Source organism: Sarcophilus harrisii, chromosome X (genome assembly GCF_902635505.1).
Source record: "Sarcophilus harrisii chromosome X, mSarHar1.11, whole genome shotgun sequence".
NCBI classification, from domain to species: Eukaryota; Metazoa; Chordata; class Mammalia; order Dasyuromorphia; family Dasyuridae; genus Sarcophilus; species Sarcophilus harrisii.
In genome coordinates this window covers 82,492,274-82,512,300 of record NC_045432.1, presented here as the reverse complement: position 1 = coordinate 82,512,300, position 20,027 = coordinate 82,492,274, and the positions used below count along the sequence as shown (strand labels likewise).

The following is a 20,027-nucleotide window of genomic DNA, read 5'->3' as shown; positions in this document are numbered from 1 at the left end:
CCTCCCTCCAGCTCAACGCTAGTCCCTTCACCCGCTGACACCCAAAGCCATGGGGCCGGGGAGATTGATTCCCGGCTGTTTGCAGGTGAAACAGACCAGAGCCCACAAGCCCTGCACGTTCAGGTGAAGGATGCTCGGTCCTGTGCCCGCCACCTCCCTGGCAGCATCAGGAACTCGGTGCTATGCCTGGCTCCCTGGGGGCCAGAATACCAAGTGGCTTTGGTGAGCAGCACCGAGGCGCCCCCCCCGGGGGGTTTGCACTCATGGTTGGAGGGCAGAGGGGAAGATGTCAAGAACTTGAGCCCCAACCTCAATGGGGGGGAATGGGAGAGGATGGGAAAGAAGAAAAAAGTTGGTCAGGGGAACTGGGCTTATAACTAGGGGAGGGGCTCAACTTCCCAAGGCTTGACATGTGCAAGCCTCAGGGTACTGGGTTTGTGCCACAGGATCTCATGGGTCCAGGCAGTGCCCTGTTGTGCCACTCACGGGGTAAGAATGGAACCTGGAGGCAGACTGGGCTCACCAGCATCAGATCTCTTACCTTCCTCCTGGCTCCTTACTTCCCATGGATCTCCAAGACTACTTCTGCCCAGGCCGACCACATCTGGCTCAATCAGTCAGTGGGCAAGCCCGTGTCTGCCACGTCTGCAGCAGTGGCAGAGCCCAGGGGCCTTCTGGGCCTCACCTTACTCTTGACCCTATGGCTGCAGTTCCTGAGAGCATAGGACCGTTTCCCCACACCGACTACTGCACCCATCCAGCCGTACCCCTGCAGCCTCACCCTGGTCCAAGCCTCCATGGGGTTCAGCCTCTCTACAGCCCAAGGGGAGAAGACCATTCCCCTGTCCTCCCTTATCTTCTCCTTCCAATATCTATGAGAGGCTCCTTCTACCAAGAGAGCAAGATCAAGGCTGTACCAGAGACATACCAGGAGGGAACCCCGAGTGTATTTTGATGACCCCCTTTCCCCTACCAAAAATAAAGCCACACCCTCTGTGAAACATCTGATTTCTTGTGTGCTGGTTCCAAGGTCACATTGAGCAATTTCTGGTGCCCAAGAACTCGGTCTGTGAAGGGCAGAGAGCCACACAAACACCCATCACCCTCAATAACAGCCTCCACAGTCATCAAAACCTTTTCGAGGCTAAATTGAACAGCCTCTTCTCTATTCTTTTTGGCCCATCTCTCAGTGACCCCCCAAAGCTCTTCCCTAATAGAGGAATCTATTGCAATTCTCCCCTGCCACTCCACCAGTTAGGAGGTGGGGATAAAGCTGGGACTTGATTGGCCCAAGCACCGGGCAAGGGTCAAGCTGTTCTCAATGCTACCTCCTACAGATCCCAGCCAGTGACATTGCCACCCTTCCAGTCCTTTGAGCTCTTGGGCTAAATGTCATCCCAAACCACGATCTCCTTGCCACCACCCCACCCCACCCCTTATTCCAAAGGCCGCCTCCTCTCTGATACCTCTCCTATCTGTAGGTGCAGGTGGAATGGGCCAGAACTCTGAAACTAGGATTCTCACAAGGTGCTGAGTGGAATCGATAAGACAATGGTTATCTAGTTTAGCATGGTGAATAATAGTTCTCTAGTTCAGTATGACTGAATTAATCTTACAACAAATAATGGTTCCCTAGTGATGTGATTGGCTTATACGCAGTGTGACGAATGGATTTAATTGTAATAGAGGATTTCCGAGGCCACGGGACAGACTCGGAAGCCCAAGGACTGGAGACTGGAGCATAAGCTCCTAGACTCGGAGAGACTCCAAGACAGAGACTGTGGTGGCATACCCCTGCCTCCCCCACAGAAACCAAGACACATTTCAGAGAACCTCAAGAAAGCTGGCCCAGCCCCAGGCAGGGAAACTAGAGTGTGAAGGAGATAATAAAGAATTTGGACTCTAACACCTAGGTCTAGGTCTAGTTTAGTTAGCTAGTCTCGTGGTGGTCACTTTGCTGAAACGAAGCCTGGTCCAGAGACCTCCAGAAAACCAACCGGAACATTACATGCAGGCCCCTCCATCTCCTCAAGCCTGGAGCCCTGCAGTCACTGCTGGGTGGGGGGGTGTAATCCACCAGCCTCAAATCTCTCCCTACTCCAGTCCATCCTCCATTCAGTCACCAAGGTGATTTTCCTGAAGCACAGGTGTAACCACCTAGGTGCCCGCTCTTCAGTAAGCTCCAGTGGCTCCTTCACACCTCCAGAATCAAATATAAAGTAGCAAGAGCCCCAGCGTGAGCAGGTAAAAGTCTGCCCGGGAGTCTTCGTGCAGATCATTCAAGAGGGGGTAAAGGAGATAGCAAAGAAGGCATCCCAATTGCCCCTCCTTCAAGTACTAAAAGAAAGCTGGTAAATGCTAGAGCCTTTGTGCCTGAAGATACAGCCCCACTTGTGTCTGCAAGTATGAGCTACCTGTGGTGTGTGTTGGGGTACAGCGCTGCTGAGGATTGACCCAAGGTCAAATTATGCTTCTGGCCCCCACTCCCCCTGGCTAGAACCGGGGTCCCCCAGCTCCCCTTAAGCCCCCCCTTGCCCCCTTCTTCCTATGTGGACTTTGAAGGTTGGAAAGAATTCACTTTAAATCCGACTTAAATCCGATTTATTGCCTGCCCCCCAATAAATCTTATTTCTCAAGATTATTTAGGACTTGTTCATTACTGCTCCCCCAATCCATTTCTCAAGCTTGTTTATGGCTCGTTCATTGCCACCGCTCCCCACCCCCCAGTCAATTTATTTCTCAAGCTCGTTTAGGACTTGTTCATTGCCGTCCTCCCCAATAAATTTATTTCTCAAGTTTGTTTATTATGGCTTGTTCATTGCTGTTCCCCTCCCCAGTTTCTCAAGCTCCTTTAGGCCTTGTTCATTCCCCCCACGCCGGTTCCCACCCCTCCAATAAATCTTATTCTCTTCCCGTTCATCTGAGTAGTTTGACACGCGAAGGGGCAGAGCGGGCCAATCAGCGTTTCTCCTTGGCGTTTTCTTCCATTCTGCCCCGGGGCTGTCGGGCCACGAAAGTCGCGCTCACGAACCAATCAGCGGCGGCTTGAGTGAGACTCCCCCTCCCAGGGGCCTTTGCTACTTCCGCGGGGGGGGGGCCCGCTGGAAGAGGTCTCCGCTTTCCCCTTTCTCCCCTCCCCTTCCCGCCCCTCTGCAAAATCCCGGGACAATCAGCGGCGGCTCCCGCGGCCTCTTCCCCGCCCATTGGCTACCGCAATTTCCTAGACATGGAGCGGGGCGTCGGGGAATGGGTCAGCTCCTTTTCTGCTCCCTCCCCCTTGTGGATCTGAGCCAATCAGCGGTGGCTCCTGTGGCCCGCCCCTTCTATTTCTGCGGCTCAGTTCCTCTCCCAGCCAATCAGCGGCTGCTCCTGTGGCCCGCCCCTTCCCCTATTTCTTCGGTTCAGTTCCTCCCCGAGCCCATTGGTTCCCTTGCAGCGGAGCGCGGGGGACCTGCGTCTGAGCTATGGCGGCGACTCGAGGACTCCGCAGCCTGAAGGTACCCTCCGATCGCCTCGTGCCCTGGGCTAGTAGGGCAGGGGAGGGCATTCCTCTCGATTAAGGGGGTTGGGGCCCGATCCATGCGGGGACGTGTGGCTTACGGCCCAAACGCCGCGCCATTGGCCTAATCACTTGACCTTGCTGAGTTTAGCCTGTTCCCCTCAGTAATTTGGGAGCTCTGCTGTTCTGTGTGATCGGAGCCTTTCCGATCCCATCGACTCGGAGCGGACGAAGCTGCCGTCGCCTCTTCCTCCCCCCTACCACCTTCCCGGCCAGAGGAACTAATAGGCTGGGGGGGAGCTTTGCTACTTTTCTTCTTCCCCCTCCCCCTCCTTCCTCACTGACTGCTTCCTGCAGGGCATGGTTGGTGTGGTGACAGGCGGGGCATCAGGCCTGGGCCAGGCCACGGTCAGGAGACTGGTTAAGAACGAGGCTCGGGCTGTCATCGTGGACTTGCCCCACAGCTCTGGCGAAGCACTGGCAAAGGAGCTGGGTCCTTCCTGCGCCTTCGCCCCCACCGACGTACGTTTGCATCCACTCCCCGACTTGAAGTGGGTTAGGGTGGGTGGGCACAGGAGTCCGGCTTCTAAAAAGGGCCAGCTTGCCCAGAGAACCAGGCGAGCCGGCCTCAGTAGGGCCGGCCCTTCTTCCCCAGTTGGTGGGGGGTGGAGGGAGGGGCAGGCCTTACTAACCCTGGGTGGTGAAAGCTTGATGCCCCCTTTCCTCCACCAAGGTAACCTCCGAAGGAGAGGTGCAGGGGGCCTTGACCTTGGCCCGGGAGAAATTTGGCCGCATAGACATTGCCGTTAATTGCGCTGGCATAGCCGTGGCCTCCAAGACTTACAACTTCAGGAAGAACGAAGCACACTCCCTGGAGGCCTTCCAGAAGGTGATCCAGGTATGTCAGTGTGCCCCAGGGGGATCAAGGGGGCCCCACAGGGGATCTAACTTTCCCAGAAGCAGAGGTGGAGAGGGGCAAGGGCTGGAGAGCCTTGATCCCCTGGGCCCCAGGCTCATGTGAGGAGAGGGAGGCTGTAAGGCATACTTAGCTACCAAAGGCGGGCTTTAAAACTGAGCCCAAGACTGAGTCGTCTCCCCCCTTCTCTCCCCCCCCCCCCCCCCAGGTCAACCTGATCGGCACCTTCAACATGATCCGCCTTGCTGCCGGGGAGATGGGGAAGAATGAGCCCGATGAGAGTGGCCACCGGGGTGTCATCATCAATACAGCCAGCGTGGCTGCCTTTGAGGGCCAGGTACGCCTACCACCTCCCTCTCCCCGCATGAGCCTGGGGACCCAGTTACAGTCAATTCACTTTCACACCTTGTTCCCAGGTTGGACAGGTTGCATATTCTGCATCCAAAGGGGCCATTGTGGGGATGACCCTGCCTGTGGCCCGGGACCTGGCCCCCATGGGGATCCGGGTGGTCACCATTGCTCCAGGTAGGTTCCGGTATCTCCAACTTCCCTCTCTTCCCCAGCTCCGAGCAGGCCAACTTTTCATTTCTCAGAATTGAGAAGTGAAATGTACCCTAAAGAGGTCTTCAGGGTGGTCCAATACCCCTCCCCCCCACTTTTGTCAGGGGAAAACTGAGGGCAGGGGAGAGACTTTAGGCTAAAGTCAGAACTCTTGGGACAGGGCTAACTAGCGGCCTCAAAATTTCAAAACCCCCACTTGCCTTAAGAGCACTGTACTAGGGTGAAGTTGGGCCTAGAGTCAGTTGCAACTCGGCCCGAGTTATGGTGGCTGATCACGGCCAAGCCACAGAACCTTCTGTCTTGAAGAGCACCACCCACCTCCCTCCCCGGATTACCATCAGGATCAACTGAGGGCAAGTGCTTGGCACACAGTGGACACTTGGTAAATTATTTTCTAGGACTGTTTGAAACACCCCTCCTGTTGGGACTCCCAGAGAAAGTCCGCTCCTTCCTCGCTCGTCAGGTGCCCTTCCCCAGCCGCCTGGGAGATCCAGCAGAGTATGCCCACCTCGTGCAGGCCGTGGTAGAAAATCCCCTGCTCAACGGTGAGGTGATCCGTCTGGACGGAGGTATCCGCATGCAGCCCTAACGCTGGAGGCCTAGGGTTTGGGTGCCCGCGCTGGCCTCCCTCTGGCTACAAGGGCCCCCCCAGGGCCTCTGTCTTCTATGCCTTAACCTCTAGTGCCTAATAAAGGTGATTTCTCTCAGCTCTGCTGTCCCACAGAGTTGAGAAGGAGCATGTGCTGATAATGACAATGTGGATCCCCCAAAATCCCTTTATTTTTTCACGGAATTCCACTCCTGCCCTAGCCCGAGTTCCACATGCTAGGGCTGGGCGCCTCCCAACTCAGCGGCTGCTGGTGTTGAACTGCAGGTAGAACTGGGATGTGGGTTCGTTGGTGTAAACCACTTTATCCAGGTAGTCCTTTCTGAAAGGTAAAGCTTGTGTCAGCTCTGGGCCCTCACTCGGGGTCCTCGCCCCACCCTCCTTCTCCTCCGTCCTCACTCACTTGGCCTGCTGCTCTTGAGCCAGCTCCTTGTTGTAGGCATCCAGGTCCCGACGCAGCTTCTGTGCTTGGACCTGCTGCTCGTGTTCCAGCTGGCAAGCAGTCTGAGCAGCCATCTGCTCCCGACGGGCCCACTCGGCTTCCTGGCGCTTCTCGGCCTTCCGCCGGTGTTGGGCTTCAAGGCGTTGTACTGCCTGTTCCTTCTGGATGGCGGCTATTTGCTCAGGACTCATGCCCTTCCAGTGATTCTGGATCATTTTTTGTGACTTTGAGGAGGCGAGGCGCTTCTCAGTCAGCATGTCACTGGTCAGATGATTATAGATTTCAGTGAGGTTATCATCCTGCTCCCTCTGGCGAGCCAGCTGCTGCTGTATGTCCATTTCTGTGGCCTGTGGGGAAGGCAGGAAATCAGGCCTATTAGGGGTTGTCCTAACCATGGCCCTAGGGGTGCTGCCCACCCAGGCTCATAGAGTGGAAGGGGCCTCCCCAAAGTGACCTAAGTAAGCCCACAGCCCCAGGATTGGCATCCTTGCCCAAACCCTCCTCAGAGCCAGGGGAGCTTTCTCTAAGATTCTGGAGCCCTCCTGTAATGGGGTCTGCCCTTCTGCCAATTCTGAATGGCATCAGGCTGGCAGGGATTTGTGTTCCCAAGCAGGATTTCTGAAAGTTTGGATTCAAATAACCAGGCCACGGTACCTGAGTCCTGTTGTAATTTGCCATGGCTACATCCTTGACTCTACGGTGGGTAGCCTCCAGTTCGTCCAGGTGAACAGCGCGTAGATCCATCTCTATCTGCCTCTGGCCCTCTAAAATATCTGGAGGGAGGGAGGGAACTGAGCAACCGATTCAGTGAACACAGATTTGGGGGGGGGAGGGGGATTATTACTTCAGTTTGTTTTACTTTTTGTGACTGATCTTAACGGCAGGAAAAAAGACCATTTGAAGTCATTTTGGGAAGCCAACTTGAAGGCTAACAGTACAGAAGAGAGGTGGGTGGGGTAGATCGGCGGCCTTATGATGTAGAGGACTTCAGTGGGGGCTTGGGAGAAGGGAAAAACAAGCGGGTTAGGAGACCTCGATCTAGCAAGCACCACAGAGTCAACACGCCACTGGGAGGGAGGAAGGTGCTGTCCTCCATTTTTACAGTTGAGAAAATTGAGGCAGACAGATGAAGTGACTTGCCCAGAATCCCCCAGCTAATAGGTTTCTGGATTTGAGTGCTCGGGCCTAGCATCTTGGGCCAATGAGTGGATGACGGCAACGGCTGAACAAAAGGGCCGGCCTGACAACAGACGAGGCCCCAGGAGCTAGCACGGGGTCTGGCTCTGACCAGCAGTGCCTTGCCAAGGTTAGAGGAGCAGAGCTGAGATTTGTGCTGTCCACCCTGGGAGCATTTGCTCCTACCACACATCCCCTAGCTGGTAGAAAGAGAAGGAAAGGCTCTGCCCCCATTGCCCCACTCACCCAAGTACTTCTCCTGCCTCTTGGCCTGGAGGTGCTCCTCCCACTGACAGCCCAAATCACGACGGGATTGTTCTTGTTGTAGACGTCGGCGTGTAGTGCAGTTCAGATCTTCCCCCGCAAAGTACTGCATGCTGGAGGGTCCACAGCAGGGGTCCTGGTCACCCACTCTTACTGGCTTTTTCTGCACTCTGGCTGGGTCAGACGGGTCAAACTCTCTGCAGCGTTGGGGCTGCTGCTCCTTCTCACGAAAGGCCTGTACTTGCTGAGCTACCTGTCGGGCACGCTGCGCTTCCTCCTTCTCCAGCATTTGGGCCATTAAGTCACACTGGACACAGTTAGCATCTGGAAGGGAAGAACCGGTTATAGGTGGTCAAGGGTTCCTCTTTGGACCCTCGGGGGCAGACCCCCCCCCCCCGGGGCTCTTACCAAAGGCTTCTTCACGAGCCCGCTCAGCATCCTCTCTCTTTCTTCGTTCCATCACCTGGTTTTTTAAGGCTTCCATGTCCACCTGCCACAGATCAAGGAGTAATTCCACTCAAGAACCCCTCTGCTGCTTTAAATTGCTAGCTGGGAGTTGGATGGGCTTAGGATCAGGGTGGACCAGGTTAGTTCTTTCCCTCCAGGGAGACCTTTGGGCCTTGGACGGAAGGGGAGAAAGGGAAAGGGAGCAGCAGGGCAAAGAGCCACCAGAAATTGGAGGCCCAGCTTCTAGTCAGCTCTTGTTGCCCGCCTCCCCTTCCAATGGGACATGAGCCAACTCAATCTAGCCTCAGTTTCCAGCTCTATAAAATAAGGGAAATGAGTTAGATGCTAAACTGCTCTTGGTGGGGGGAAAGTGCCCCTGGGCCTGGACCTTCTTCCTCACAGAGATGGATTGATTTCTGCTACCTTAGGGAAACTCACCCCAATCACTTGGTTCTGAACATTAAAGATTCGGCTCTGCCTCTGTTTTTCTCGGGTTCTTCGGGCTTCAATGGCCACAGCCTGCTTCTGTTCAGATTGGATGTCTACTTTGAACATCCTACCTTGATACTGAGAGACACAAGGAGCACTTAGGGGGATTTCTGCTGTTCCTGGAGCTCCTTCGCAAGCTTCTGGCTGGAAGGACTGCTGTTACAGATCAGAGGAGCTGCAAGGAGCCCTTGTGATTACTAGTCAATTCAACAAACAGTTAATAGGCACAGATGGAACAGCTGCTTTTTAGGGACTGGTATTCTTTCAGGGGCCATAACTTTTAAACTGGTAAGGAAATACCAAGTCGTGTCAAGAGCTAGGATGCTAAGGAGAGAATGAGGAGAGGCACCTGGGAATTCTCCCCAGGGCGGCAGCCTAGAGCTTTGTTCGGATCCAGTGGGTGCCGGGTTGCCTCGGGGCAGGCTTTTTTTGTCTTTTCTCTGTTATCCTGGGGGGCTAAGCCCAGGGCCCCTCAACTATGCTTTGAAGAAAGAAAGGTTGGAATCACAGAGTTTGGGATGCCTGTGGTTGGCAATTACTTGGTGGCCGTTAGAAATACAGGACTGAACTGAGGAAGCCAGAACATGGGAAGTGAGCAGTAGGCCCAGTGAAGAGCCTGGAAGGAGCTCTGCCTGTGGACGTGGAGGAGCGGCCACCCCAGTAGTGAGTAGCTCTAGAAGGAATGAGCTGAGGTGCCCACCAGGATGGGCAGCAGGCAGCTGAGACCTGAGAAAACGTCCCTGACTTCAGTGGGCTAGTTTTGGACAGGACAGTTTCATTTGAGGGATGAGGCTGGGAGCCAGGCTCAGCTGGGGGAGACTCACCTGAATTTGCTCAATGCGCGCTTCAGAACGTCCTCCACTATTCTGAAACCACTCTCGGCTCGATGTCTACTTGAAAGAGAAGGGAACAGAGTTGGGACTGTGATCCGGCTCCTACCTCCCAGTCCAGCGCTCTGGCCTTGGGATCCCATCCTGACTAGAGCTTTGACTGCTTTTGCCATGCTGGCCTAGTCACTGTCCTCTCTAGCTCTCAATGCCCTCCCCTACCCAGTAAGTTGGGACTCGATGGCCCTCGGAAGTCTTTGTCTTTAAGTCTAACCTCCCATGGTGTACCGAAAGCGATGGCATGTTTCTGTGGGCTATAGAATTTTGGGGGATAGGGGCCCTAGTTGGCGAAGGTCCCCTAGCGGCCCAGGTCCAATCCATACGGTCTCCCTTTTCTCGGTGCCGCCTCCCCTCCTTTCACGCCCCGCCCCAGGCCAGGTAACCCCTTTCCGCCGTTTGTCAGTCCCCAGCCCTCTCCCCACACGTCCTCACCTCCCGAGCGGGCTAGCTCCGACTCCGGAGAGTTGTCTGCTCCCGCGGTTAAATAACGAGAGACAGCGTCACCGTTGCCATGGCAGTGAACAAAGGGGGGATTATTGCGTGAGTTCCGGTGGGAGCCGGGAGCCCCTCCCTCGCCCCTTCCGGTCTAGCCTGCCCTACATTGGAAAGAGAAGCTTTTCCCGGTTTCTCTTCCCAGTTCGCTGAGGCCCCTCCCTCGTCTCGAGAGACCTTGGAGCCGATTCGGGAACAGAACCTGGAGTCTCCCCAGAGCCTTCACACAGACGGGAGGAGGCGAGCTGGGCCATCTCCTCCCCGGACCGCCTCATTCTGGACCGCGCGCCGGCGCAGGAGCGCCAAGAAGGCCCAGAGCGCTTTGAGTTCGTGCTAATAAAGTCCTTCGCCTTCGGCCTGCTCGTTTGCGCACGCGCAGCACGAAAGCTAAATTCTGGAGTCCGTGTTCCGGTGTCTAGCCTGTTCCTTCCCGAATGCGCACGCACGCGACTCTTCTCGCGCGGTTTAGGTAGCGCTTGCGATCGCCGGCCCAGTGTTTGCGCCGGCTTCTAGGTCTCGTCACCCACCCTGCTCTTTACCCTTTCGCTTTCCCCCCACCCCCCTGTGCCGCGGGTTCTCCAGCACTACGCCGAATCGAGAACTCCAAAGCCCTCGAAGGTTGGCACATCACTGGGTAGGCCCTTCTAGAGGTTCGCGTCCTCTCCGGCCCGAACGGCTCAGGTAGGGGTATAGCACGAGTCGACCCCGGCCCCGAGGCGCAGATGGCCGCCCCGCTCCCCCTAGTTTAAGAAGTGTGTCCCGCCCAGACGGAAGTCGCCCTAGGGGCTCCGCCTCCTGGCGACACCTCTCCCTGCCCCCCACTTCCTCCCTTCTGAAGTCCTGCCCCTGCTCCAGTCGGGAGGAGTTTCGGAGCTGAGGGGAAACTGCCGATTGGGGAACCTCTGCCGGGGTGGGGGGGGGGGAGGGAGGGGAAGAGCGGGGTGAAGGGAGAGGAAGCGCACTGTGGGGACACGTGGCTTTGTTTAGGAAGCGAGCCAAGGCCTAGGCGCCAGCCCCGAGACTGAGAGAAGAGGGGAAGGCCAGGGACGGGCTCTCTCCGCAGGAGTTCGCAGGCACGGGGTGGGCGTGTTCTCCGCACCCTTTCGGGAGCTTCCCACCCGGCCGGCTGCCCTTTTCCCCTCCAGAAACTAAGGAGGAACTTGGCCAAGTCGGGTGCCCACAAAGCCTGTTCCTTCTCCCCTCGCTCCTCCCCCTCGGACTCAGCTAGCAGTTGCTCTCTCCGTTTATTTCCCCCTTCCGCTTGGGGTGCTCTGGGGCCCGCTCTTCTCGGGAAGGCCGCAGTCTCCTGATGCTCCCTTGAGGCAGCGGTGAAGGATGACGACAAAGCGGCCCCTCGCTGTGCCCGGGCGGGAGGCCGGCGTGCCAGCCGGGAGATGGGAGCTGGCAGAGGAACACGGACGAGGCCAAAACGGAGCTGAAAAAAAGAAGAGAGCCATAGAGGGGCCAGAGCTCTGGCCAGGCTGGAGAGCCCACTGGAGTCAGCTGCTCGGATCTCCGGGCCTGTTTCCTTCTTTCTAAAAGGGAGTGGTTGAACAAAGTAATGGCTAAAAAGCTCCTGTGGTGCCCCCCCCCCCATCTCGCTATAGAACACATTTGCACGTGCACACATACACATGTACCCCAACAGCTAAAAAATGAGCCTTAAATATATGCCATATGTACACTAAAGGTGTGGGGGAATGTGAGTTGGAGGCTGTGGGCGAGTGGGCCCAGATGAAGCTAGAGTTTGAAGGGTGGCTACTGTTGTACAAAGTGGGGAGGCTGGGTCCCCCCCCCCCAAAAAAAATGCCTGCTTATACCTTTAAAGTGCTGAAGGTGTAACTAAGTCAGAAGCCCCGTCAGCTGGCCAGCTTCGTGGCCCTGTGCTAAGTGGGCCACTGGGCCCAGTGCCCCTCATTGGGAGGCCCAGTGCCTGAGATTTGGAAATCCCCAACTACCCAATGCCAGCCTGGAGTTCCAGAAGAAGAGGCTGAAAGAGGAGTGGGAGGGCGTTCCCATGTGGGAGTTGGCATTGAAGAAAGGGATGGAAAAGTCAGTAATTTGAGAGTGGGGCCAGGCTGGCTGGGACTGCCTCTTATTTAATTGGAGCTTCTCCTACCTTCCTGCCATGTGCCAGCCGGAGCTCAGTGATGAGAACCTGGCCCAGCTGGTGGGAGGACGGCCAGGTGGGGTATAGTCCCCCCTCCCCAGAAGATGATAGCCAATGAAACAAGGTTAGGAGAGCAGCACAGCAGGGGGGAGAAAGTTCAGTGTAGGGTTCGAGGTTACCACTGGCTAAGTGCTTTCCATTCGATCCTCATGATGACTCTGGGGAGTGGGCGTTGTCACTCCGACCCTCGTGTTAATAGCTCGGGCCACTGAGGCATAAAATGGAAGTGAGATGGGTTGCCCACGATCCAGGCCCAGTGCTTTGTGTACTGTGGGACCCCCTGTGGGGTTCATTGGCCGAGAAGAGGCAGGCTAGGCTGGGCCTGTTGTCAGAGACCTGAGCTGAAGCGCCTTCTTTCCTTATCTAGAAACTTCACATAAAATTCTCACGGGGCCTGCCTCAGAACTTTCCACATTCCCCTCTGCTAGCTGTATCATCATCATCATCTCAAAGGGCTCTTCCCCAAGTCTCCGTTCTCCACATAAGAACACAGGTGGGCCTGGCATCTAGCTGCAGCTTGGGTCATTCCACCCTCTTCAGAGAGGCTTCCAGGAACTGTCCAGCATTTATGCCTGGGAAGCTGTTACTGAGATTGACTCATTGACTGGGGCCAGGCCAGGGAGGGTGCTGGGGCGCAAGGCTTTCTGGAAGGAGAAGCCCAGTCGCCTTGGCGGCACCAGAAAGCCAGGGCTCCCCGTCCCCCTCCACTGGCCAGACCTGGAGCTTGCGGGACACTGGGCCAAAGAGATTTGGGGGGAGAGTAATGCTTCAGGCAGCAGAAATTGAGCACAATTGGGGTTAGAAACATTTTTGCTTCTGACAAGAAGAATCTTTGGGACGAGTTCTGGGAAACGTTAGGTGGTAAGGGGGGCACAGGCATCTGTGCCAGCTCAGAGTGGTGCTTCCAAGGAGCTGGAGAGGTCTGAGCCTGGTTCTTGGCCCCAGGGGGCAAGCCTGGCATCTGCAGCTCAGGGACGGAACCAGCCGAGCCCAAGTCCACAAGCCTTCTGGGAAGGGCTTAAGCTGGGGTTGCTGGGGATTTGAGGGTTTTGCCCTTTGGCTTTCAGTGCCCTTTATTATTGGCCCTGCCTCCAGCACTTGAGGGCGCTCCAGAGCTAGCTTCTGGACAAAGCACATTCAGTAGGCAGTCCAAGGAGAGTCTAGTGCACACGTTGCCAAGGCCTTTGGTCGGGGAAGAGATCACCGGCTCTTCCGGCAAGGGGACTGTGCTGTCACTGAGGGGCTGATGTTTGGCCTCATGGGAGATCTAGATGCCAGCCTGGCTCAACTCCGAGTCCTGTGTGTGGACAGCAGAGCCCTCTGAACAGACTTGGGGCCTGCCTGCAGGTCAGGGCCTCAGAGCAGGCCTCTGGTCTCATGGATCTCCTCTGTCTGAGAACCGGGGCTTTTATGCCCCGGAAACAGTGGGAGGGAGATGTGCAGAGTGGAGGAGCCCCCAGCCTCCCTGAGGGCCGGGTGTATCCCGCAATAAAGTTGGGAAGCTTTCTCTTGCATGAATCCGATGCCAGTTTCGTTCATTGCTGCCTGAAGATGAGGGGCAGCGGATAGTTGCCCATAATAACTAGTCCCGTGGTTTTCTGAGAGGGGCCTGATGGCCGCTTGTAAGAAAAACAAATGCCCTGACAGGGCTACCACTCGCTCATCTCTGTTGGCTGGGGAGATCGGGAGATGATGAGAGGCCACTTGTACTTGGCGTCCCTCAGCTTAGCCTTTCCCATTCTTCCAGACCTGCCTGTCGGTGAGCCGGGTCCTGAGCCAGAGAACTGGGAGACCCTGAAAGTGTCTCCTTGGGGCTTTGGAGTTGGTAGGCTCAGAACTGGATCCCGGCAGGAACGAGGCTGGGGTCATGCTAGATTGCTCTCTGAGGCCCCTTGTTCTCTAAGTGAGGTGGGTCTAAGGCCTCCTTCTGGGTGGAGAGCCTTGGGGATCGGGAACTTGGCCCCTGCTTTCCCTGTGGGGCTGGGGGCCCGGTGGGGGGCATTCGGGGAATGAAATGTGGGGCGTTCTTGGCTGGCACCTGCAGGGTTAAAAATCCCTTTCTGCCAAGTTCTTTGGAACCCATTGTCATGGGAACCAGTTTGGCAGCCTAGCCAGTGTTAGGAGCTAAGATGGGGGTTGGAGGGCCTGCTTGGCAGGCTGGCGGGCGGCAGGCAGGTGGTGGGTGGCTTCAGGTTTCTTCCCCAGAAACCTCAGGGCCTGCGATCTGGAGCTCTTGTGCTCTGCCCATCCCTGCCCAGCCGGGGGCTGCGGAACACAACGGTGCTGCCAGGCCACAGTCAGCCTCAGCAGGGTCCTTGGCCAGAGTTTCGGAGCAGATTGCCTGACTGAGAGGGCCTTGGAGGCTCTGTGGTCTGACTCCTTTGTTTCCCTGAGTTTGGGAAAGGGACTCGACCAAGGTCATACAGCCATTAATACATACCCCAGTGGCTGGGCTGAACCTAGCCTGGTGCCTGTACTCGGCTGTTTCCTGAAGATTTCCTGCTGGTAGCTCGCTCAGTGCCCCAGGAGACTTCCTGTTGTCCCCTGTGCCTGCCAACCATCAGCCTGGGCCTTGCTGGCCCTCACAGCTCCAACCTGGTTTGACCCTTGTGCCCTATCCCTTACTCCCCCCCCCCCCACCATCTTCCTGGAACCCACGTGCAAGCTAGCAGCACTGCTGCCCTCCCCGCAGCAGACTGTGTGGGTAAGCTCGGAAGCCAGGAGGGAGGCTGGTGTGTGTGTGTGTGTGTGTCCGAGCACGACAGACGGGGTAAGAGCTGCCGAGCCTTGCCTTTGGGAGTGTTACACTCCCCTTACATACCCCTTAGCTCTTTGGACCCGGCCCCCATGTGCCCCATTGTCCCTGTGAATCACACTCCTTGGAGCCGGCTACCTGGGGCTCTGGCACATCTGCTTACCTTCTTTTCTCAGGGAGTTCACCTGAGTCACCTCTGACCTCAGAGGTGAAGTCCATTGGACACATGGGAAACAGGCCCTGAGAGAGATTGAGATGGGGCCGAGATCCAAAGGTGTCTTGAGGGACCAGAGCTGAGAAGGCAAGCGGGGAGGCCGGTGCCCCCGATTCTAACAAGAAAAGTGCAAGAAAAAGAGGGAAAGGGCTGGAGGCTGCCATTGGCTGCCCTCTCCAACTGTCGTAAGTGGCTGCAGAGGGGGGGAGGGAAGGAGCATTTCCTGGTGCCTGACTGAACACTTCTAGCGATGTCCCATCCCTGGGTCCTCACGACAACCACTTGGAAGTCGCTGCTGTTCTTATTATCTCGGAGTTGAGGAGACTGAGGAGGCAGAGGCTGAAGTGGGAGGGAAACGTAACTGAAGGACCAGTCGCTTGGGAAGACGTACAGCCCTCCGACACATTGGAGCAACGTCACTTCAGCGGCGCCGCTTCCATTCTCTTGGGTCGAGCACCATTGACCCATCGAGGAGACAGTTGGAGGGGGCCAGGAAAGGCTTCATGTGGAAAGGGGCTGACTCCTGAAGATAGCTGGGCCTGGGGAAGGGGGATACAGAGACATACTCAGTCAACAGACCCAGCTGTACAGGCCCTGAAGTTCACAAAGAAGCGATTGCTGAAGGTGGGGACTTTCATATGCCGTGGAATTGGCTCCAGGGACACCAGGCAGTCATCTGAAGCTTCTGGGGCAGAGAAATAGCCTCGAGAAGGTTATTTTGGCAGCAGGGTGAGACTGAATTACAGAAGAGATCCCAGAATTAAGGGACCGGATGAGAAATGGAAATCTGAACAAGGCCTTGTGAGGAGAGGAGGAATGCAAGAAATGTCGTTAACTGCAACGGATTAAACGGAGAGCCACAGGAGGAAGTAGGGATGGTTCAGGGCACAAATCCAGGTTGAGATAGTGAGGATCTAGGGGTGAAAATCACGAATTCTCTTTTGGAAATGTCATGTTGAGATGTCCAGCAGGAAAGCTGGAGTTCAAGGGGAAAAAGAGGGGCTCGAGCTCCCCCCCGCCTCCGCCACACATAGGAAATGCCCAGGACACCTTTGCAGTGCCCATGGTGTGAGAGGGCAGCAAGGGAGGCAGAAAAGGAGCGGTGAGGCAGGTGCTTGAAATGTTCGGGAAACCCAGCAGCAGAGGGTGGGTCGCCACGTCCCAAGGTGTAGGTAGGGCCTGCAGAACGGAGAGCGTGGTTGACGGGAAGATTGACTGACATTTCCACAGGGCTTCACGCATTGGCTTTCTTGATATACCCCCACAGTAACCCCTGGAGGTTACTACTATTATACTATAGATGAGGAAACTGAGTCTGACAGGGTGATAGCTGAGAAAAAGGCTACCAGGGTTAGCTGTTCAGAAGAGATCATTCATAACCTTGGAGAGATCCATTTCAGTTGAGTGATGAGGTCGGAATTAGCCAGATTGTGAGGGGTTGAGAAGTGAGTGGGAGGTGAAAAAGTGGAGGCACCAAGTGTAGACAGCTTTTTCTAGGAGTTAGGCTGAGAAAGGAGGAAACTAAAGTTGAGGTAGGGGGTGGGGACAGTCCAAAGGTGCAGGCATCTAGACTAGATGGACTTAAGGGCCCAAGTCAAGTGGTTGACCTTGGGGGATCAGTAGACACTGAAGCAAAAGAGGGGAGAGATGGGGGATGACGACAAGGGGCTTTGAAGAACAGCCAGGTCCCGACTGGTGTCCCGGTGGCCCCACATATCAGATCTATACGATCCGAAAGTGGGATTATGTCAAATACGGTAGTTGCTTCTAGCGCAGTGGAGTTGAATAACGGACCGTGGGAGTCATTGTAGGTACTACAAGGGTAGAGGCCCAGTACCTCTGGAGGTCAAAAACAGTGGAGGAACCGGAGGCTTCAGTGAGGAGGAGACGCAAGGGGAAGAAGTATTAGGAGCAATTTGGAGCTCACAAGTGGCGGGAAAGTTGATGTGGGAAACATTCTGAAAGTTTGCCTTAGAGAGTCGGCAGACTCGAGAACGGCCTTGAGGTTGAGAATGGAGGGGGCTGTTGCCGTCACCAAAAATAAGCAATACCGGGGAAGAGTGAGCTTGGAAGAACAGAGATGAAACTCCAGTCTTGACATGTTGGGTCTGTAAAACACCCGAGAGCCATCCCACACAGAGCTAAGTTGCTGATTGGGAATAAGGCCGCAGCAGGGAGATCGGGACCCCATAAATGATAGGAGAGTAGAGTGAGGAACCACGGGAGTTGGGGAGAGACCTGAAGTACACACACAGTTAGGGGGCTGGCTGCGGGCCCTCAGAGATCCTCATCCATCCATATATCAAGTGAGCCGTTTTCTGCTAAGACACAGGCATAAACACTGCCCACAACACTGAGCTGACAAACTGGATGAGGACATATCCGGTAATGAAAAATACAGTTAAATAGAGAGAATGTTCCTATGTGGTTTTGCAGGCCACTCTGCAGCCCCCAGGGATCTTTCTGCTCTAGCCAGGTTCCCTCCCCACTTTTTTTTTTCTTTCCCTTTTTTTCTGGTTAAACACAGTACATTAAATTTGTAAATACACATTTCTCTCTGAATCATGTGGGGAGAGAACAGTCTCGGGATTTGAGTTTGACGCTCTTGGGTGATCGGTTACGTCTTCTCAGTTCTGCCACAGGCTTTGATTCTTGGGTCTTGCCAATGGTGAGAAATGGAAATGAATGAACTGGGGGGTTCTCACTGCCATGGAGCTCCAGGCTCCCGGATTGGGAGTGGGGCAGATTGGGGAGGGAGGGCGGGGTCTACAGGTGAAGGGCTTGGGGAAGATCCGGGAGGAAGAATGGGGTTAACAGGAGCTGAGAGGAAGGGTCCAGAGGCTGGGCTCTTGCTTTCCTCCGCTGGTTTGGGACTAGGGGGAAAGCGGCAGGGAGGGGCTCTCCCGGCCCGGCCGTTCTCCTGTATAGCCTTCATCAACCTCTGCTAATTACTGGGGAGCTGGTTGTCCTTCCTCCTCGAAGAAGACCAAAATGACGTCACTGTTAGAGTCGAGTTACCGTGTCCCACCGTGGCCAATCGGACCAATAGGAGCCCGGGATGCCCTGCCAGGGCTCGGACACAGTCCCTAGGAACATTTGGGGGCTTCCATCGTTTGGTGAGGTTTGGGTTCCGGAGGCTCCCTCTGTCTGCCCTGGGCGGGGGGTGGGGAAGGTCTTTCCCCATTCTCGGCTTCAGTCATCCCGGTTTGAGGGCCCTCGGACTGCTTCCCCGACTTTCTCCCTGCTGGCCTAACCCCACCCCCAGATTCCAGGGAATCCCAATGTTGCCCCTGCCTTCAAAGGGAGGATGAAGTGTGGAGGAATAAGTGGGGCCAGGGCTGGGCAGCGTGGGAGGGGAGCCGGACGAGGAGTCGGATCGCTGTCCCGAACAGACCGGGGAGCCCAGAGCTAGGTCTCCAAGAACAGTTGGGCTTTGGGGAGCATGGAAGAATTTGGCCCAGGGAAGCTGAAACTAACGAGGGAGGGGGGGAGAAGCCGCCCCGAAGGTTGGTGGCTGGCGGCCAGTATGTTGGCCCTGGGGACACCGGCTTCTGACCTCCGGGGCGGTCTGCCTCCGTCTCCCACTCTTTTTTGGCCGGTGGTTCCTGAGTGATGTGGGGCTTTGAAGGTCAGGCTCTTTGGCGTTGGGCGGAGGGGCCCCAGGCGCAGGATCGGGCCTTGGGGCTGGGAGGACTTCCTCCCAGGCAGCCACGGGGTGTGGATGTGCTAAAGCTGGTGTTCAGGGACGTCTTTGGAGATGGGCCAGAATCTAGAGCCTGCCTTTGTGACAGGCTGTGTGGGTCACCCCACCCCCATCGGGGGCCCTCCGCAGAGCTGCCTAATTAGCTGCGCCACCTCTGGATTAAACACCGATCTCTCCCTCCCTCCGGAGGGAGGGACGCTCTGCCGCTCCGAGCATCTCTGGCGCCTCCTCTGGGAAAACAGGCCCGTTTGCCACCGGACCCACTGTTCGGGGGTTTCCTCGCCGCGCCCCCCCTCCCCATCACAGCTCTCTACCCCCCAAAAAGTCAGCACCGGGAAATCTCGTTCTGCTCACCCCCTCTGCCTCGGTACCCAGAGCTCGGCAATCCCCTCTGCTTCCCTGATTGGCCCCTCTGGCTGAGGGGAGGCCCATAGGCACCACAGAGCCTATTTGAGGAGAGGGCCGGCCCCAGTCTTGCCCCCACTTACCACCAGCTGCCCTTACCCTCCCCCCGCCCCTCCCTTCCACTGCCTCTTTCCCCTTCCCTTGGCGAGTAGTCTCCCTCCGTGGAGCGGAAGCTTCCTGAGGGCAGGTTGTCGTGTTTCAGTTATCACGGCGCCTGGTACGAGGCGGGCCGTTAAGTTTCCGAGCGCCTCGTTGGCCGAGGCCCCACAGGCAGAGGCTCCCAGCTCGCCCTGGGCCACGCGGGTCTTGGAAGATCGGAGGGGCCCCGAACTCCCGATGACTTTCCCGAACTGAGTACGAGCCAGGTTGGGGAAGGGGGCGCGTCCAAGTAGGTGCTTCAGCCTTGTTTTCCATCCACTTGTTTCGGGGGCTGCAAGATCTGTCCCCCCTCCGAGCCAGCCCCAGCCCCGGGGAGCTGTGGCGCCCCAGAAACCTTTGCCCAGACTTGCCGAAGGTCGAGGGTGCCCCGAGAATCTGGGCAGGGCACTTTGTGAGGTGGGGGCGTGATCCCCGATCCGGACCCATTGGCCGAGGGGAAAGGAAGAGAGGAGGGAGGGGCAAAAAGGGAGAAGGGAGACCGAGGAGGGGGAAAAGGAGGAGGAAGAAGGGGACAGGGAGAAGGGAGATGAGGAGAAGGGGGAGGAGGGAGATGGAGTTGGGAGAGAAAGGGGGACCAAGAAGAGGAGGGAGAGAAGAAGGGACAGGAGGACCGGGAGCCGCCGCCGCCGCAGCTGAAGATCGGGAAGGAAGGGGCGGGGCCATCGAGGGGCGGACCCTAGGAGTGTAAGGCACCTTGGCTGAGGGGGAGCGCCGCCCCAGCCGGCTGGGCCCCGGGGTGCTGCTCCCTGCATGCTGCGCTCTGGGCAGGCCCGAGCGATGGATGGACAGACTGAAGAGTGCAAAGAGAGAGGGAGGAGGCGGGGCTAGCAGAGGGCAGCGG

General features: G+C 56.6%; 3 protein-coding genes across 10 annotated transcripts in view; 2 read left to right on the top strand and 1 right to left on the bottom strand.

Annotated features, from left to right (window-relative positions):
* LOC111721624 (kallikrein-6) overlaps positions 1–1,002 on the top strand; it is a 41,306-nt gene extending 40,304 nt beyond the window's left edge. The window contains exons 5-6 of the mRNA XM_023507103.2: positions 86–222; positions 447–1,002. Coding sequence (XP_023362871.2) covers positions 86–222; positions 447–725 — 416 coding nt within the window. The 3' untranslated portion in view covers positions 726–1,002. The remainder of the gene's footprint in view (positions 1–85; positions 223–446) is intronic.
* Positions 1,003–3,393: 2,391 nt separating this feature from the next.
* Positions 3,394–5,732, top strand: HSD17B10 (hydroxysteroid 17-beta dehydrogenase 10). The gene is made up of 6 exons (XM_012553442.3): positions 3,394–3,497; positions 3,857–4,021; positions 4,233–4,397; positions 4,624–4,752; positions 4,832–4,940; positions 5,375–5,732. The coding sequence occupies exons 1-6, from the start codon at positions 3,465–3,467 to the stop codon at positions 5,563–5,565; spliced, it is 792 nt and encodes a 263-aa protein (XP_012408896.1). The 5' UTR covers positions 3,394–3,464; the 3' UTR covers positions 5,566–5,732.
* Positions 5,733–5,741: 9 nt separating this feature from the next.
* On the bottom strand, positions 5,742–10,336 carry LOC100918073 (RIB43A-like with coiled-coils protein 1). 8 transcript variants are annotated; one of them, XM_023507116.2, is made up of 8 exons: positions 9,721–10,336; positions 9,226–9,294; positions 8,351–8,479; positions 7,874–7,955; positions 7,448–7,789; positions 6,680–6,798; positions 5,987–6,372; positions 5,742–5,905 (listed from the first exon to the last, which is right to left on the bottom strand). In XM_023507116.2, the coding sequence occupies exons 3-8, from the start codon at positions 8,465–8,467 to the stop codon at positions 5,824–5,826; spliced, it is 1,128 nt and encodes a 375-aa protein (XP_023362884.1). In that variant the 5' UTR covers positions 8,468–8,479; positions 9,226–9,294; positions 9,721–10,336; the 3' UTR covers positions 5,742–5,823. The 8 variants fall into 8 exon arrangements, with proteins under 8 accessions (XP_023362884.1, XP_031800170.1, XP_012408891.1 ...); XM_031944310.1 differs by having other exon boundaries at positions 8,351–8,598; positions 9,226–9,291; XM_012553437.3 differs by having other exon boundaries at positions 8,351–8,576; positions 9,226–9,291.
* Between the last annotated feature and the right edge of the window lie 9,691 nt (positions 10,337–20,027).

Bases quoted from the DNA above. Each gene is read 5' to 3' on its own strand.
- LOC100918073 (XM_023507116.2), bottom strand. From the start codon at position 8,467: ATGTTCAAAGTAGACATCCAATCTGAACAGAAGCAGGCTGTGGCCATT. The intron at 7,790-7,873 runs GTAAGAGCCCCG...CTTCCCTTCCAG, and splicing joins GGCTCGTGAAGAAGCCTTTG to ATGCTAACTGTGTCCAGTGT. The intron at 6,373-6,679 runs GTACCGTGGCCT...CCTTCCCCACAG, and splicing joins CAAATTACAACAGGACTCAG to GCCACAGAAATGGACATACA.
- HSD17B10 (XM_012553442.3), top strand. From the start codon at position 3,465: ATGGCGGCGACTCGAGGACTCCGCAGCCTGAAG. The intron at 4,022-4,232 runs GTACGTTTGCAT...TCCTCCACCAAG, and splicing joins GCGCCTTCGCCCCCACCGAC to GTAACCTCCGAAGGAGAGGT. The intron at 4,753-4,831 runs GTACGCCTACCA...CCTTGTTCCCAG, and splicing joins TGGCTGCCTTTGAGGGCCAG to GTTGGACAGGTTGCATATTC.